Raw genomic sequence first — 16,171 nt, 5'->3', positions numbered from 1 at the left:
GGACAAGATCCCGATAAGCATCCAGCAATGGTTTAAGCCGGCTACAGAAGACCCTGAGGTCTCTTATGTCAATGATATGCAGAAAAATGATCTTTGGACTGAGCTGAAGTCAAATTTCACACTACCGCCTGAGGATAATCCAGAGAACCCAGTTAAAGAGAAATTAATCAAGTCTTTTGCTCTGAAGAGGATGGCAGAACTATTCAGGAGGTGGAAGAAAGAGCTGAATAAGTTTGTCGAAAATAATGAGACACCAGAATTCAAGGGCAGATATGAGAAGATCAGAGATCACTGGCCCGCATTTGTGGCCCACAAGACATCGAAAAAGAGTCAGAAGATGTCGGTGACAAACAAGCAAAATGCTGCGAAGAAGAAGCTTCACCATCGCACGGGGTCAGGTGGCTACCTCGTAGCCCGGCCTAAGTGGTCCAAGACTGAGAATGATCTGGTTCATAAAGGGATCGAACCAGAGACAATTAACTGGCCAGACCATTGCCGGACTTGGTTCTTCGGGGCTGGCGGAACCCTGGACCCTGTAACAGGGAAGTGCATTTGGACGAACGATCAAATGGACATACCAGTCAGTAAGCTTAAGCAGTATATCGAAGCAGCGCAGGAAGGGACGTTCTTTCCAGACAGAGAGAACGACGAGCTCACAATGGCCCTCGGGAATCCTGAGCACCCTGGACGGACACGAGGCACGCCAGGCTCCATTCCGTGGAAGGTTGGGTTTCCGGACGCAGGCGGTTACAAATCCCATGAGAGGAGGAAAAAAGTGCAGCAGACCCAAATGCAGGCGCTGAAAGCAAGGGTAGACGCGATAGAGGAACGAGAAGCAAATCGCAGCAAACGTACTGCTGAAGCCTCCCCCGAAGCTACCCCGCCATCTCAGCGCAGAAGCAGCGTGGCTTCCACCGAGCTGCTTCAGCCGGAGCATGCCTTGACGGCTCCTGCCAGCTATCCCGTGGATGCTATAACGGAGTCTCAAAATTGCCACCTTATGACGCAATGGATGAATTTGAAGGTCAAGGCGGCTGTTGGCTCTGTTTATCCTACTGAACCCGGCGCAACTTTTCACTGCCGGCCGATTCCAGAAGGATATGCTAGGGTGATGGTGGATGAGATAACGGAGGGATTTGAGGACCTCCAGCTTGACCACCCTACCGGTGAAGGGGAGACTCGGCTGGGGTCTGCTCTGAAGACTCCATGCCTATGGCGGAAGGAGCTCATCAACCTTCCGAACTGGACGCCACCACCACCTCCTCCTCCTCCGGCGAGTCAGGGCACTCCGCCTCCACCGCCTCCTCCTCCGGCGAGTGACGATCAGGGCCCTCGGCCGGCTCCTTCTCCGGCGCGTGGCGGCACTCCGCCTCCTTCTCCGCCTGCGCCGACGCGCCCGAGCAGCCAGCCTCCTCCTTCTCCGCCTCGTCAGCAAGGGCGGAAGAGACCTGCCGCCGCTCCAGCTGCTCCGGCGCATCGTAGTCCTTCTCCTCCACCTCTTAAGCAAGTAAAGAAGACAACCGCTACGTCTGCTCGGTCGGCGTCTAGCAGTACAACCAGAGGCGGGAGGACATACAGATTCGGTCCTTCTCTGAAGACTCCAGAGAAGTTACCATATGAGAGGACCCTGGAGGAGAACGCCGAGATCGCGCGAGAAGAAGTGAGGAACTTCTTTGAAGGGGTGAAAGCAAAGAAACATCCACCTCCCGAGGAGAAGGTAGATCGGGTGAAAGTGAAGCGCACTCTGGCTGCCCTGACAAAACCACCGAAGTCTGATCCGCCGAAAGGAAACTATGACCGCATTATTGGAAAGGAATTTGCCGAAGCGGAGCGGTCGGGAAGTACTGTCAGTGATCAAAGGCTGAAAGAACGACGAGCTGGGAAACAAATTGCCCAGCTCGGCGAACAAGCGAAGCAATCGTGCCCCCCGCTCAAGGTGCCTAGCCACAACATCGCTTATGATCCGAGGATGGTGCCCGGTTATAGCAATCTTGCAGATTACCTGCCCGACAAAGTACATTATGAACCCATGGACGTGCAGATACAAAGATACGAGTACGGGAAGCCTCTCGTCAAAGATGAAAGATCTCTATCAACGATGATGCAAAGATTGCATGATTGGTACTTGAAAATCTGCAGAGACTCTGGGGGGAGGAGTACTTTGTATGTGAAAGTTAAAAAGGAGCATGACCTCATTGGAATTGATCTGTTGCCTGTTCCATTTGAGGAGTTCTATCAGTTTTTCAATCAATTGGCCCTCGATAAAACAACGGTCGCCTGCTACTGTCTGTAAGTAGTACTACTTCTGTCATTAAGTTTCTCTATATAGCTTAGCTCTTTCATTGTATGTATTTATAATCATCCTCACTATATTATGCAGATTGAAGATCGCCGAATTGAAGAAAAGACAAGTCGGTGATATTGGGTTCATTAACACATATCTCATAGATGCAACTGAGGTTAAACTTCATGCCGCAGCTACCGAGGCCAACTTGCTACGATCGTTCGTAATAAATCAAAACAAAGATATAATACTCTTTCCTTACAACTTCAGGTGAGTGTTACTGTCTTGTGCGTATTCGGTTTCCCTTATATATTAGTCAAGGTTATAGTAATGTAATTGATGAGTTATGCATGTGTGTGCAGTTTCCACTATATTCTCCTAGAGATTAAGCTTGAGCAGGGAGTAGTAACCGTCTTAGACTCTAAACGAAAAGATCCCCAGGACTATGCAGACATGACTCAAATACTCCAGAAGTAAGTTAAATCGATCATTATCCACCATATCAGCAACTTTGTTCATTTCTTGATATCAAGTAATTGTTTTCTTTGTCCGGCAGGGTTTGGAGAAAATTCACCAAAACAGTTCCGGGACTGCCGAAGGAGCTGGAATTTAGACACCCGAAAGTAAGTACTATAGTAGCATGTTCCGCACATCTCCTAGTGATTCAAGCGCTAGTTTCATCAATACCATTTAGCATTCTTGCTTATCAGTTTGATTGACCTCTATTTCTTGTAAAGTGGTTGTGGCAGGAACAAGGGAATGATTTTTGTGGATACTACATCTGCGAGTCCATCCGCCACACGACCTGTGAGCGGGGCGGGTACTCTAACGAACAATATGAAGTACGTAAATAACAACATTCACAATTTTATTTTATTACCATCATTTGTGTTGAGTTTCATTCATTCATTTATATATATATATATGTATTGACCCCCTTCTTCAAATTAGATGTTTCGGAAGCGGGATGAACTCCTAGCACCAGCTCGCATGCGAGCAATTCAAGAGGAATTGGCGGCATTCTTTCTTGACCACGTGATCCCTGAAGACGGAGAATTCTATGTGGACCCTGAGTCCGTATGATTATATTTGTAAGAGATAATTATTGTATATATGTACCCGGTAGTGTCAGATAGATATACGAGAACTTGTTGTTCGACCAATCTCTCGGAGAAGGAGAGGTGGTCGATATCAGTTCTCTCTGTATGCATATATGTTCATGACGATCTTCTGTTTCCTTCGTTTGCTTACTAGCTAGCCAGCGTGTCAAGTCCTCTCTATACGTATGTATAGTACGTAGCGTCGACCAAGCACGGACATAAGAGAGGACACTTCTCTCTATTAATTATAGCTAGCTAACACAATATATGAAACACCTAAATTAACCCCCCAAAACCCCCAACCCCCCCCCCCTTTCAAAAAAAAACCCAGCCACAGAAATGCTGACGCATGGATGCCTATTGGTCCCGGTTGGTGCCACCAACCAGGACCAAAGGGTCTCCTGACTGGGCTCTGCGCACTGCCCACGTGGAGGGCCTTTAGTCCCGGTTCTGGATTGAACCGGGACTAAAGGGGGGAGGTATTAGTACCGACACTTTAGTCCCGGTTCCGGAACCGGGACTAAAGGCCCTTACGAACCGGGACTATAGGCCCTTTTTCTACCAGTGTAACAACTCTTTGTTCATGGTTAGGAAACATAACCATCTTTGATTAACGAGCTAGTCAAGTAGAGGCATACTAGTGACACTCTGTTTTGTCTATGTATTCACACATGTATTATGTTTCCGGTTAATACAATTCTAGCATGAATAATAAACATTTATCATGATATAAGGAAATAAATAATAACTTTATTATTGCCTCTAGGGCATATTTCCTTCAGTCTCCCACTTGCACTAGAGTCAATAATCTAGATTACACAGTAATGATTCTAACACCCATGGAGCCTTGGTGCTGATCATGTTTTGCTCGTGGAAGAGGCTTAGTCAACGGGTCTGCAACATTCAGATCCGTATGTATCTTGCAAATCTCTATGTATCCCACCTGGACTAGATCCTGGATGGAATTGAAGCGTCTCTTGATGTGCTTGGTTCTCTTGTGAAATCTGGATTCCTTTGCCAAGGCAATTGCACCAATATTGTCACAAAAGATTTTCATTGGACCCGATGCACTAGGTATGACACCTAGATCGGATATGAACTCCTTCATCCAGACTCCTTCATTTGCTGCTTCCGAAGCAGCTATGTACTCCGCTTCACATGTAGATCCCGCCACAATGCTTTGTTTAGAACTGTACCAACTGACAGCTCCACCGTTTAATGTAAACACGTACCCGGTTTGCGATTTAGAATCGTCCGGATCAGTGTCAAAGCTTGCATCAACGTAACCTTTTACGATGAACTCTTTGTCACCTCCATATATGAGAAACATATCCTTAGTCCTTTTCAGGTATTTCAGGATGTTCTTGACCGATGTCCAGTGATCCACTCCTGGATCACTTTGGTACCTCCCTGCTAGACTTATAGCAAGGCACACATTAGGTCTGGTACACAGCATTGCATACATGATAGAGCCTATGGCTGAAGCATAGGGAACATCTTTCATTTTCTCTCTATCTTCTGCAGTGGTCGGGCATTGAGTCTTACTCAACTTCACACCTTGTAGCACAGGCAAGAACCCTTTCTTTGCTTGATCCATTTTGAACTTCTTCAAAACTTTGTCAAGGTATGTGCTTTGTGAAAGTCCAATTAAGCGTCTTGATCTATCTCTATAGATCTTAATGCCTAATATGTAAGCAGCTTCACCGAGGTCTTTCATTGAAAAACTCTTATTCAAGTATCCCTTTATGCTATCCAGAAATTCTATATCATTTCCAATTAGTAATATGTCATCCACATATAATATCAGAAATTCTACAGAGCTCCCACTCACTTTCTTGTAAATACAGGCTTCTCCAAAAGTCTGTATAAAACCAAATGCTTTGATCACACTATCAAAGCGTTTATTCCAACTCCGAGAGGCTTGCACCAGTCCATAAATGGATCGCTGGAGCTTGCACACTTTGTTAGCTCCCTTTGGATCGACAAAACCTTCTGGTTGCATCATATACAACTCTTCTTCCAGAAATCCATTCAGGAATGCAGTTTTGACATCCATCTGCCAAATTTCATAATCATAAAATGCGGCAATTGCTAACATGATTCGGACAGACTTAAGCATCGCTACGGGTGAGAAGGTCTCATCGTAGTCAATCCCTTGAACTTGCCGAAAACCTTTTGCGACAAGTCGAGCTTTGTAGACAGTAATATTACCGTCAGCGTCAGTCTTCTTCTTGAAGATCAATTTATTCTCAATTTCTTGCCGATCATCGGGCAAGTCAACCAAAGTCCATACTTTGTTCTCATACATGGATCCCATCTCAGATTTCATGGCTTCAAGCCATTTTGCGGAATCTGGGCTCACCATCGCTTCTTCATAGTTCGTAGGTTCATCATGATCTAGTAGCATGACTTCCAGAACAGGATTACCGTACCACTCTGGCGCGGATCTCACTCTGGTTGATCTACGAGGTTCAGTAGTATCTTGTTCTGAAGTTTCATGATCATCATCATTAGCTTCTTCACTAACTGGTGTAGGTGTCACAGAAACAGGTTTTTGTGATGTACTACTTTCCAATAAGGGAGTAGGTACAGTTACCTCGTCAAGTTCTACTTTCCTCCCACTCACTTCTTTCGAGAGAAACTCCTTCTCCAGAAAGTTTCCGAATTTAGCAACAAAAGTCTTGCCTTCGGATCTGTGATAGAAGGTGTATCCAATAGTTTCCTTTGGATATCCTATGAAGACACATTTCTCCGATTTGGGTTCGAGCTTATCAGGTTATAGCTTTTTCACATAAGCATCACAGCCCCAAACTTTCAGAAACGACAACTTTGGTTTCTTGCCAAACCACAGTTCATAAGGCGTCATCTCAACGGATTTTGATGGTGCCCTATTTAACATGAATGCGGCCGTCTCTAGAGCGTATCCCCAAAACGATAGCGGTAAATCAGTAAGAGACATCATAGATCGCACCATATCTAGTAAAGTACGATTACGACGTTTGGACACACCATTACATTGTGGTGTTCCGGGTGGCGTGGGTTGCGAAACTATTCCACAATTTTTCAAATGTACACCAAACTCGTACAAATATTCTCCTCCACAATCAGATCGTAGGAATTTTATTTTCTTGTTACGATGATTTTCAACTTCACTCTGAAATTCTTTGAACTTTTCAAATGTTTCAGACTTGTGTTTCATTAAGTAGATATACCCATATCTGCTTAAGTCATCTGTGAAGGTGAGAAAATAACGATATCCGCCACGAGCCTCAACGTTCATCGGACCACATACATCTGTATGTATGATTTTCAACAAATCTGTTGCTCTCTCCATAGTACCGGAGAACGGTGTTTTTGTCATCTTACCCATAAGGCACGGTTCGCAAGTACCAAGTGATTCATAATCAAGTGGTTCCAAAAGCCCATCAGTATGGAGTTTCTTCATGCGCTTTATACCGATATGACCCAAACGGCAGTGCCACAAATAAGTTGCACTATCATTATCAACTCTGCATCTTTTGGCTTCAACACTATGAATATGTGTGTCACTACTATCGAGATTCAATAAAAATAGACCACTCTTTAAGGGTGCATGACCATAAAAGATATTACTCATATAAATAGAACAACCATTATTCTCAGATTTAATGAATAACCGTCTCGCATCAAACAAGATCCAGATATAATGTTCATGCTTAACGCTGGCACCAAATAACAATTATTTAGGTCTAATATTAATCCCGAAGGTAGATGTAGAGGTAGCGTGTCGACTGCGATCACATCGACTTTGGAACCGTTTCCCACACGCATCGTCACCTCGTCCTTAGCCAATCTTCGCTTAATCCGTAGTCCCTGTTTCGAGTTGCAAATATTAGCAACAGAACCAGTATCAAATACCCAGGTGCTACTGCGAGCATTAGTAAGGTACACATCAATAACATGTATATCACATATACCTTTGTTCACCTTGCCATCCTTCTTATCCGCCAAATACTTGGGGCAGTTCCGCTTCCAGTGACCAGTCTGCTTGCAGTAGAAGCACTCATTTTCAGGCTTAGGTCCAGGTTTGGGTTTCTTCTCTTGAGTAGCAACTTGCTTGCTGTTCCTTTTGAAGTTCCCCTTCTTCTTCCCTTTGCCCTTTTTCTTGAAACTAGTGGTCTTGTTGACCATCAACACTTGATGCTCCTTCTTGATTTCTACCTCTGCAGCTTTCAGCATTGCGAAGAGCTCGGGAATAGTCTTATTCATCCCTTTCATATTATAGTTCATCACAAAGCTCTTGTAGCTTGGTGGCAGTGATTGGAGAATTCTGTCAATGACGCAATCATCTGGAAGATTAACTCCCAATTGAATCAAGTGATTATTATACCCAGACATTTTGAGTATATGCTCACTGACAGAACTGTTCTCCTCCATCTTGCAGCTATAGAACTTATTGGAGACTTCATATCTCTCAATCCGGGCATTTGCTTGAAATATTAACTTCAACTCCTGGAACATCTCATATGCTCCATGACGTTCAAAACGTCGTTGAAGTCCCGATTCTAAGCCGTAAAGCATGGCACACTGAACTATCTAGTAGTCATCAGCTTTGCTCTGCCAGACGTTCATAACATCTGGTGTTGCTCTAGCAGCAGGCCTGGCACCCAGCGGTGCTTCCAGGACGTAATTCTTCTGTGCAGCAATGAGGATAATCCTCAAGTTACGGACCCAGTCCGTGTAATTGCTACCATCATCTTTCAACTTTGCTTTCTCATGGAATGCATTAAAATTCAACGGAACAACAGCATGAGCCATCTATCTACAATCAAGCATAAGCAAGCAAGATACTATCAGGTACTAAGTTTCATGATAAATTTAGGTTCAATTAATTTACTTAAAGAACTCCCACTTAGATAGACATCCCTCTAATCCTCTAAGTGATTACGTGATCCAAATCAACTAAACCATGTCCGATCATCACGTGAGATGGAGTAGTTTCATTGGTGAACATCACTATGTTGATCATATCTACTATATGATTCACGCTCGACCTTTCGGTCTCCATGTTCCGAGGCCATATCTGTATATGCTTGGCTCGTCAAGTATAACCTGAGTATTCCGCGTGTGCAACTGTTTTGCACCCGTTGTATTTGAACGTAGAGCCTATCACACCCGATCATCACGTGGTGTCTCAGCACGAAGAACTTTCACAACGGTGCATACTCAGGGAGAACACTTCTTGATAATTAGTGAGAGATCATCTTATAATGCCACCGTCAATCAAAGCAAGATAAGATGCATAAAAGATAAACATCACATGCAATCAATATAAGTGATATGATATGTCCATCATCATCTTGTGCTTGTGATCTCCATCTTCGAAGCACCGTCGTGATCACCATCGTCACCGGCGCGACACCTTGACCTCCATCGTAGCATCGTTGTCGTCTCGCCAATCTTATGCTTCCACGACTATCGCTACCGCTTAGTGATAAAGTAAAGCATTACAACGCGATTGCATTGCATACAATAAAGCGACAACCATATGGCTCCTGCCAGTTGCCGATAACTCGGTTACAAAACATGATCATCTCATACAATAAAATTTAGCATCATGTCTTGACCATATCACATCACAACATGCCCTGCAAAAACAAGTTAGACGTCCTCTACTTTGTTGTTGCAAGTTTTACGTGGCTGCTACGGGCTTAAGCAAGAACCAATCTTACCTACGCATCAAAACCACAACGATAGTTTGTCAAGTTGGTGCTGTTTTAACCTTCGCAAGGACCGGGTGTAGCCACACTCGGTTCAACTAAAGTTGGAGAAACTGTCACCCGCAAGCCACCTATGTGCAAAGCACGTCGGGAGAACCGGTCTCGCGTAAGCGTATGCGTAATGTCGGTCCGGGCCGCTTCGTCCAACAATACCGCCGAACCAAAGTATGACATGCTGGTAAGCAGTATGACTTATATCGCCCACAACTCACTTGTGTTCTACTCGTGCATATAACATCAACATATAAAACCTAGGCTCGGATGCCACTGTTGGGGAATGTATTATTTCAAAAAATTCCTACGCACACGCAAGATCATGGTGATGTACAGCAACGAGAGGGGAGAGTGTGATCTACGTACCCTTGTAGACCGACAGCGGAAGCGTTAGCACAACGCGGTTGATGTAGTCGTACGTCTTCACGGCCCGACCGATCAAGCACCGAAACTATGGCACCTCCGAGTTTTAGCACACGTTCAGCTTGATGACGATCCCCGGACTCCGATCCAGCAAAGTGTCGGGGAAGAGTTCCGTTAGCACGACGGCGTGGTGACGATCTTGATGTACTATCATCGCAGGGCTTCGCCTAAGCACCGCTACAATATTATCGTGGATTATGGTGGAAGGGGGCACCGCACACGGCTAAGAATATGATCACGTGGATCAACTTGTCTCTCTAGGGGTGCCTCTTGCCTCCGTATATAAAGGATCCAAGGGGGGAGGGGTGCGGCCGGCCCTAGTAGAAGGCGCGCAGGAGGAGTCCTACTCCTACCGGGAGTAGGACTCCCCTCCCTTTCCTTGTCCAAGTAGGAGAGGGGGAAGGAAGGGAGAGAGGAGAGGGGGGCGACGCCCCTCCCTCCTTGTCCAATTCGGACTAGGGGGAGAGGGGGCGCGCGGCTTGCCCTGGCAGCCCCTCCTCTTCTCCACTTTAGGCCCATGAGGCCCATTAACCCCCCGGGGGGTTCCGGTAACCCCCCGGTGCTCCGGTTTTATCCGAAACTTCCCCGGAACACTTCCGGTGTCCGAATATAGCCGTCCAATATATCAATCTTTATGTCTCAACCATTTCGAGACTCCTCGTTATGTCCGTGATCATATCCGGGACTCCGAACTAACTTCGGTACATCAAAACTCATAAACTCATAATATATCTATCATCGAAACCTTAAGCGTGCGGACCCTACGGGTTCAAGAACAATGTAGACATGATCGAGACACGTCTCCGGTCAATAACCAATAGCGGGACCTGGATGCCCATATTGGCTCCTACATATTCTACGAAGATCTTTATCTGTCACACAGCATAACAACATACGTTGTTCCCTTTGTCATCGGTATGTTACTTGCGCGAGATTCGATCGTCGGTATCTCAATACCTAGTTCAATCTCGTTACCGGCAAGTCTCTTTACTCGTTCCGTAATACATCATTTCGCAACTAACTCATTAGTTGCAATGCTTGCAAGGCTTATGTGATGTGCATTACCGAGAGGGCCCAGAGATACCTCTCCGACAATCGGAGTGACAAATCCTAATCTCGAAATACGCCAACCCAACATGTACCTTTGGAGACACCTGTAGAGCACCTTTATAATCACCCATTTACGTTGTGACGTTTGGTAGCACACAAAGTGTTACTCCGGCAAACGGGAGTTTCATAATCTCATAGTCATAGGAACATGTATAAGTCATGAAGAAAGCAATAGCAACATACTAAACGGTCGGGTGCTAAGCTAATGGAATGGGTCATGTCAATCAGATCATTCACCTAATGATGTGATCCCGTTAATCAAATAACAACTCTTTGTTCATGGTTAGGAAACATAACCATCTTTGATTAACGAGCTAGTCAAGTAGAGGCATACTAGTGACACTCTGTTTTGTCTATGTATTCACACATGTATTATGTTTCCGGTTAATATAATTCTAGCATGAATAATAAACATTTATCACGATATAAGGAAATAAATAATAACTTTATTATTGCCTCAGGTTAGCCACACTCTTGCATGCATGGGTCGTTCACAACAGCGAACTGCTTGTTGGCTTCATAATTCACCCGATGAAATAGCTAGCATTGTAATCTCTGAATGTAGCCATTTGGTTTGATTAATGAAAGTTCCTTTCCCGCAAAAAAAGAAAGGATACAACAATACAGACCTATTTGCCTCCTTAATGTTGGTTTTAAAATATTCACGATGGTTGCGACTATCAGGCAAAATTTGATTGTTGACATGTGCGTCGTTCTTCACAGGCAACTTTTATGCAAGGCAGACACATCCTAGATGGAGTTATTATCCTTCATGAAACAGTCCATGAATTACACCGAGAAAAGTTGAATGAGGTGGTACTCAAAATTGACTTTGAAAATGTTAATGACAAATTAGTTAAGTGGCCCTTTCTTCAACAGACTCTCAGAGTGAAAAGATTTTCTACAGAGTGGCGCATTATGATCCATAGCTTCGTTTCTGGAGGTAGTGTTGCCATAAAAGTCAATGATGACACTGGACACTTTTTTCAAACGAAGAAGGGATTGCGACAATGTGACTCGTTATCGCCCATGCTATTCAATATAGTGGCGGATATGCTAGAGGTCATGATTGAGCATGCCAAGGTTGTTGGTTGTTGGCCAAATTAATGGGGTAGCAAGTCATCTAGTTGATGATGGTCTCTCTATACTTTAATATGCCGATGATATGATTCTCTTCATGGATCATAACCTCAAGAAAGCAAGAAATATGAAACTGGTTTTATCAGCATTCGATCAACTCTTGGGTCTTAAAATCAATTTTCATAAAAGTGAATTGTTTTGCTTTGACGACGCCCAGGATGAGGCCCACCTGTACGCTGAACTGTTCGGATACGGGTTGGGCCAGTTTCCGATCTCATATTTGGGGATACCGATACATTATCGGAGACTCAGAAATGCTGAATGAAAACACGTCGAGGAGACTGCAGAAAAGATTTAGCAGTTGAAAAGGTAAATTGTTGTCTCTTGGTGGAAGATCGGTCATAAGTTCAGTACTAAGTAATATGGTACTATATATTATTTCATTGTTCCAGTTGCCGAAAGGAGTTTTACATAGTTTGGATTATTTCCGATCAAGATTGTTTTGGCAAGGAGATAGCGAGAGAAAACAATCTGGCTAAATGGAGTGTGGTTTGCCGTCCCAAAGACCAAGGTGGGTTGGGCATTCTTGACCTTAAGGTTAAGAATAGGGTCTTCCTCGTCAAATGGTTGTTTAAATTACTGATGAAAGATCGTGTATGGCGAACCCTCATAAGGAGAAAATATGTGGGTTTCAAGGCGATATCCCAAGTATACTGGAAGCCTGTGGATTCCCACTTTTGGGCGGGTCTAATGGTTACGAAGAAATATTTCTTCTGCTACGGATCCTTTTCCATTAAGGACGGCTCGAAAATTAGATTCTGGAAGGACAAGTGGCTAGGAAATACCACACTCCGGGAACAATATCTTGCTCTATGCAACATTGTGCGCCACAAGGGTGGAACTATCGCCATGGTAATGGAATCATTTTCGCCAAATGTGACGTTTAGAAGAGATTTAACTGGACCCAGATTCCAATCGTGGAGCACCCTGCTCCTACGGTTGTTCACGGTGCAATTGTCACATCGGTATGATGTATTCCAATGGAACCTCCTTGGAAATGGACAATTCTCAGTAGAGTCCATATATAGAGTGTTAATCCAGTCTGATGTGCCAGTTGATAATAACAAGAAGATCTGGAAGATGAAGATACCTCTTAATAATAATTTTTTTGCATGGTATCTTCGTCACAGAGTCATTCTTACTAAAGGTTACCTTATTAAGAGGAATTGGCATGGAAGTCTGCAATGTGTCTTTTGTCACCATGATGAGACAATAAAACATTTATTCTTCCAATGCAAATTGGCTCGTTCTATATGGTCAGTTATCCAAATAGCTTCTGGCTTGTATCCTCCTTGTAGTGTTGCCAACGTATTTGGCAACTGGTTACATGTGATTGATCACAAGTTTCAAACTTTTCTCAGGGTAGGAGCGCTTGCCGTTATTTGGTCACTTTGGCTATGTAAAAATGGTAAGGTTTTTAATGATGAAAGTACGTCTCTGATGCAACTTATCTACAGATGTACCGAGACTTTTCATTTATGGTCCTCTCCACAACACGTGGAGAACCGAGACCTGTTTACAGAGGTGTGTACATGATTGAAGGCTATGGCGTGGGATACTTTTATCCAGCATGGGCGGCAAGATGATCTTTGAATTTGGCTACCCTTTGCTTTATGTGTTATACAGAATCTACATGAGAGGACCTTATTTGACTGTGTGCATCTTAGAGCATCTCCAATAGAAGATGTTGATATAAAAATACCTAACTTTTACATCTCCCAGGCCCAAAAACGCTGCTCCAACAGATGATACAGATGCAAAAAAATCACATCATCTCCCGAAGAAGTAAACTACAACACCTCGTGGTGCAAATATACATCTCATGTAGATGTATATTTGCCAGTCGCGCGCCAACCGCTAACCGCTCTTCAGTTCACTCCCCCTGCCTATTCTTCTTCCTCCCGCTGCCCCTCCGCTGCCGCCCCGCGACAGATCCACCATCTCCTCCACCCCCGCCCACCCGCCCGTCATGAATCGGCTGATCCCCCCTGCCGCTCGATTTTTCTCCGGCCGCCGGTTGATTCGACCCCGCGGTCGTCTCCGCCGTAGCCGCAGCCGTCGCCTCAGCCTCCCCCCCGCACCGCCCCATCACCGACCTGCCGTCAACCACCCCCGCTATCGCCACGCACCACTGCCCCGCCGCCCCGCCCTCGCCAACCACCACCGAGTCGCCACCCCACCGAGCGCCTCAACCTCCCTCGCCCCACAACCGAGTCGCTGCCCCGCCGTCACCATGCCGCCGAAGAAGACCCCGAAGAGCAAGACGGGGTTCTTCGGCGTGAGGGCAAAGCCCTCTGGCAACTACGGGGTGGATTTTAGCGACGCCGACCGCCGCTTTTGGCTCGGCACCTCCCTGACCGTCCACGAGGCCGCGCGTTCGTACGACATGGCGGTGTGGCGTGCCGGGAGGCCGAGGAGGGACCTCAACTTCTCGAATATCGAGAGCCAGGCGGATGCCGAGATCCTCATGCCACAGGGCATTTGGATGGAGGAGATTCCGGCGGAGAAGACGAAGAAGAGGCCGACCATTGTAGTCAGTCCCGGCGATAGCCACAAGGCTGCGATGGCGAGGTTTGCGCGGGATCTTCTGGAGTACGACCAGGCCGAGTAGGAGTTCTTCTGGAAGCGTGACGCTGAGGAGAATAAGAAGAAGGGGGTGAAGAAGGAGGACGAGGCTGGCCCCTCAACGGTGATCCCCATCGACTCCTCAGAGGAGGAGGACGAGGAGTTCTGGGGGCTCTTGGATGACGACGAGGAGGTACTGGATGTCCTCAGACGACGACTAGTTTTGACTAGCTGTGCTAGTTTTATTCCTATGTTTGAACTATGTTGAAATAAAGTAGTAGTTGGACGTTTTTAGACTTTACATCTCTAGTTTACATTACCTATTGAACTTGCAGTTTGACATCTCCGTTTTGCATCATCTTTTGGAGTTGAGCCTTTTTTGGAGATGCAAAAAGCACTTTTTGGATATGCAAAATTTTACATCTGCAATTTTGCATCTTCTATTGGAGATGCTCTTAGTTATGCAGAGGCCGGGTGTAATGCTTAAATCTTTTAAGTAATAAAGCAGTTCTTTTTCAAAAAAAATTGGCAACATTACTATGACAAAACTTGTTGTGCCATTTTCGAAACCTCCAATTTTTCTACATAAAAGTAAACAACGTCTTGAAATGAAACACAAGCTTAATAAAACCAAAAAAAGGATACCTTCTAAGTTTTGCTAACCGACATAATTTACAAGATGTCTTGATATGCACTAAGAGCAAAGGCGGACTGGTCTGGTGATGCTGGCATGTTTGCCTGCATAGATCAGAATGGTGTCCCTGAAATGTGCTTCATGTGATGACATTGGCTTATTAGTACCATTCATGCAAATTCAGAGTTTGTTTGGGACGTCGAATTCCATCGACACAACCCGTTCCATCGTAGTGTCCAAGAAGAGCATCAGCCCAACTCCAAGTGTCTGTTTAGGAGAGGGGAATGAAAGAAACATGTAGTTAAATCTTAGGCTTTGTTGACAGTGCCTCAACTTATGTGATGAGTGTATTTAAACTCCCTTATTCAGTTTGTGACGATCTTACAAGAATGATGCGTCGGTACTGGTGGGGAGTTGAGAATGGTCGAAGGAAGATGGCATGGGTTGCTTTACTCTTCCAAAGCAGAAAGGAGGCCTTGGTTTCAGGGATATGAGGGCCTTTAATCAAGCACTGTTGGCCAAGCAAGCATGGTGTTTGATTGTGAAACCAGATAGTCTATGTGCTCGTTTGTTGAAGGATAGATACTTCCCTAATGGTAATTTGGTTGATACGGTATTTTCAGGGAATTCTCTGCAGTTTGGAAAGGCATTGAGCACGGTATGGTGTTGCTGAAGAAAGGTATTATTTGGAGGGTGGGTAATGGAAGGTCAATTCATACATGGAGGGACCAGTGGATTCTCCGAGGAACTCCGTTCCTTCCCATTACCCTAAGCGGAATTGTAGACTGAACAAAGTGTCAGACTTTCTTGATGGCAACGGTGTTTGGAGGGCGGATTTGTTGAGTCTACATTTTTTCCCCTATTGACGTGGAGGCAATACGACATATCCGGACGTCACCAAGGCAGCAGGAGGATTATATTGCATGGCATCCCGACCCGAAAGGGTGCTTCTCCGTCCGTAGCGCCTACATACTCGCTATGGAGGAACATGATAATCTCTTTGCGGCCTCTAGTTCCATCCCGGATGGCAACCGACGAGTGTGGAACTTGATCTGGAAGGCGGCCGTGCCGCATCCTATGCGTACAGTAGAATGGAAGGCCATTTCAGGGGCACGAGCCACCGCGGTGAACAAGCATAAGCGGCACTTGGCTCACAGGGCGA

At 45.3% G+C, this 16,171-nt stretch overlaps 1 protein-coding gene across 1 annotated transcript; it reads left to right on the top strand.

Annotated features, from left to right (window-relative positions):
- Positions 1-14,043: 14,043 nt before the first annotated feature.
- LOC147977373 (ethylene-responsive transcription factor ERF109-like) lies at positions 14,044-14,421 on the top strand. Its single transcript, XM_087521144.1, has one exon. The coding sequence runs from the start codon at positions 14,044-14,046 to the stop codon at positions 14,419-14,421; it is 378 nt and encodes a 125-aa protein (XP_087377270.1).
- The last annotated feature ends 1,750 nt before the right edge of the window (positions 14,422-16,171 follow it).

Source organism: Triticum urartu, chromosome 4A (assembly GCF_056163025.1).
Source record: "Triticum urartu cultivar PI428250 chromosome 4A, HENAU_Tu73, whole genome shotgun sequence".
In the NCBI taxonomy this organism is placed as follows: Eukaryota; Viridiplantae; Streptophyta; class Magnoliopsida; order Poales; family Poaceae; genus Triticum; species Triticum urartu.
Note: the sequence above shows the minus strand (reverse complement) of the source record. Positions and strands in the feature narration are given on the sequence as shown.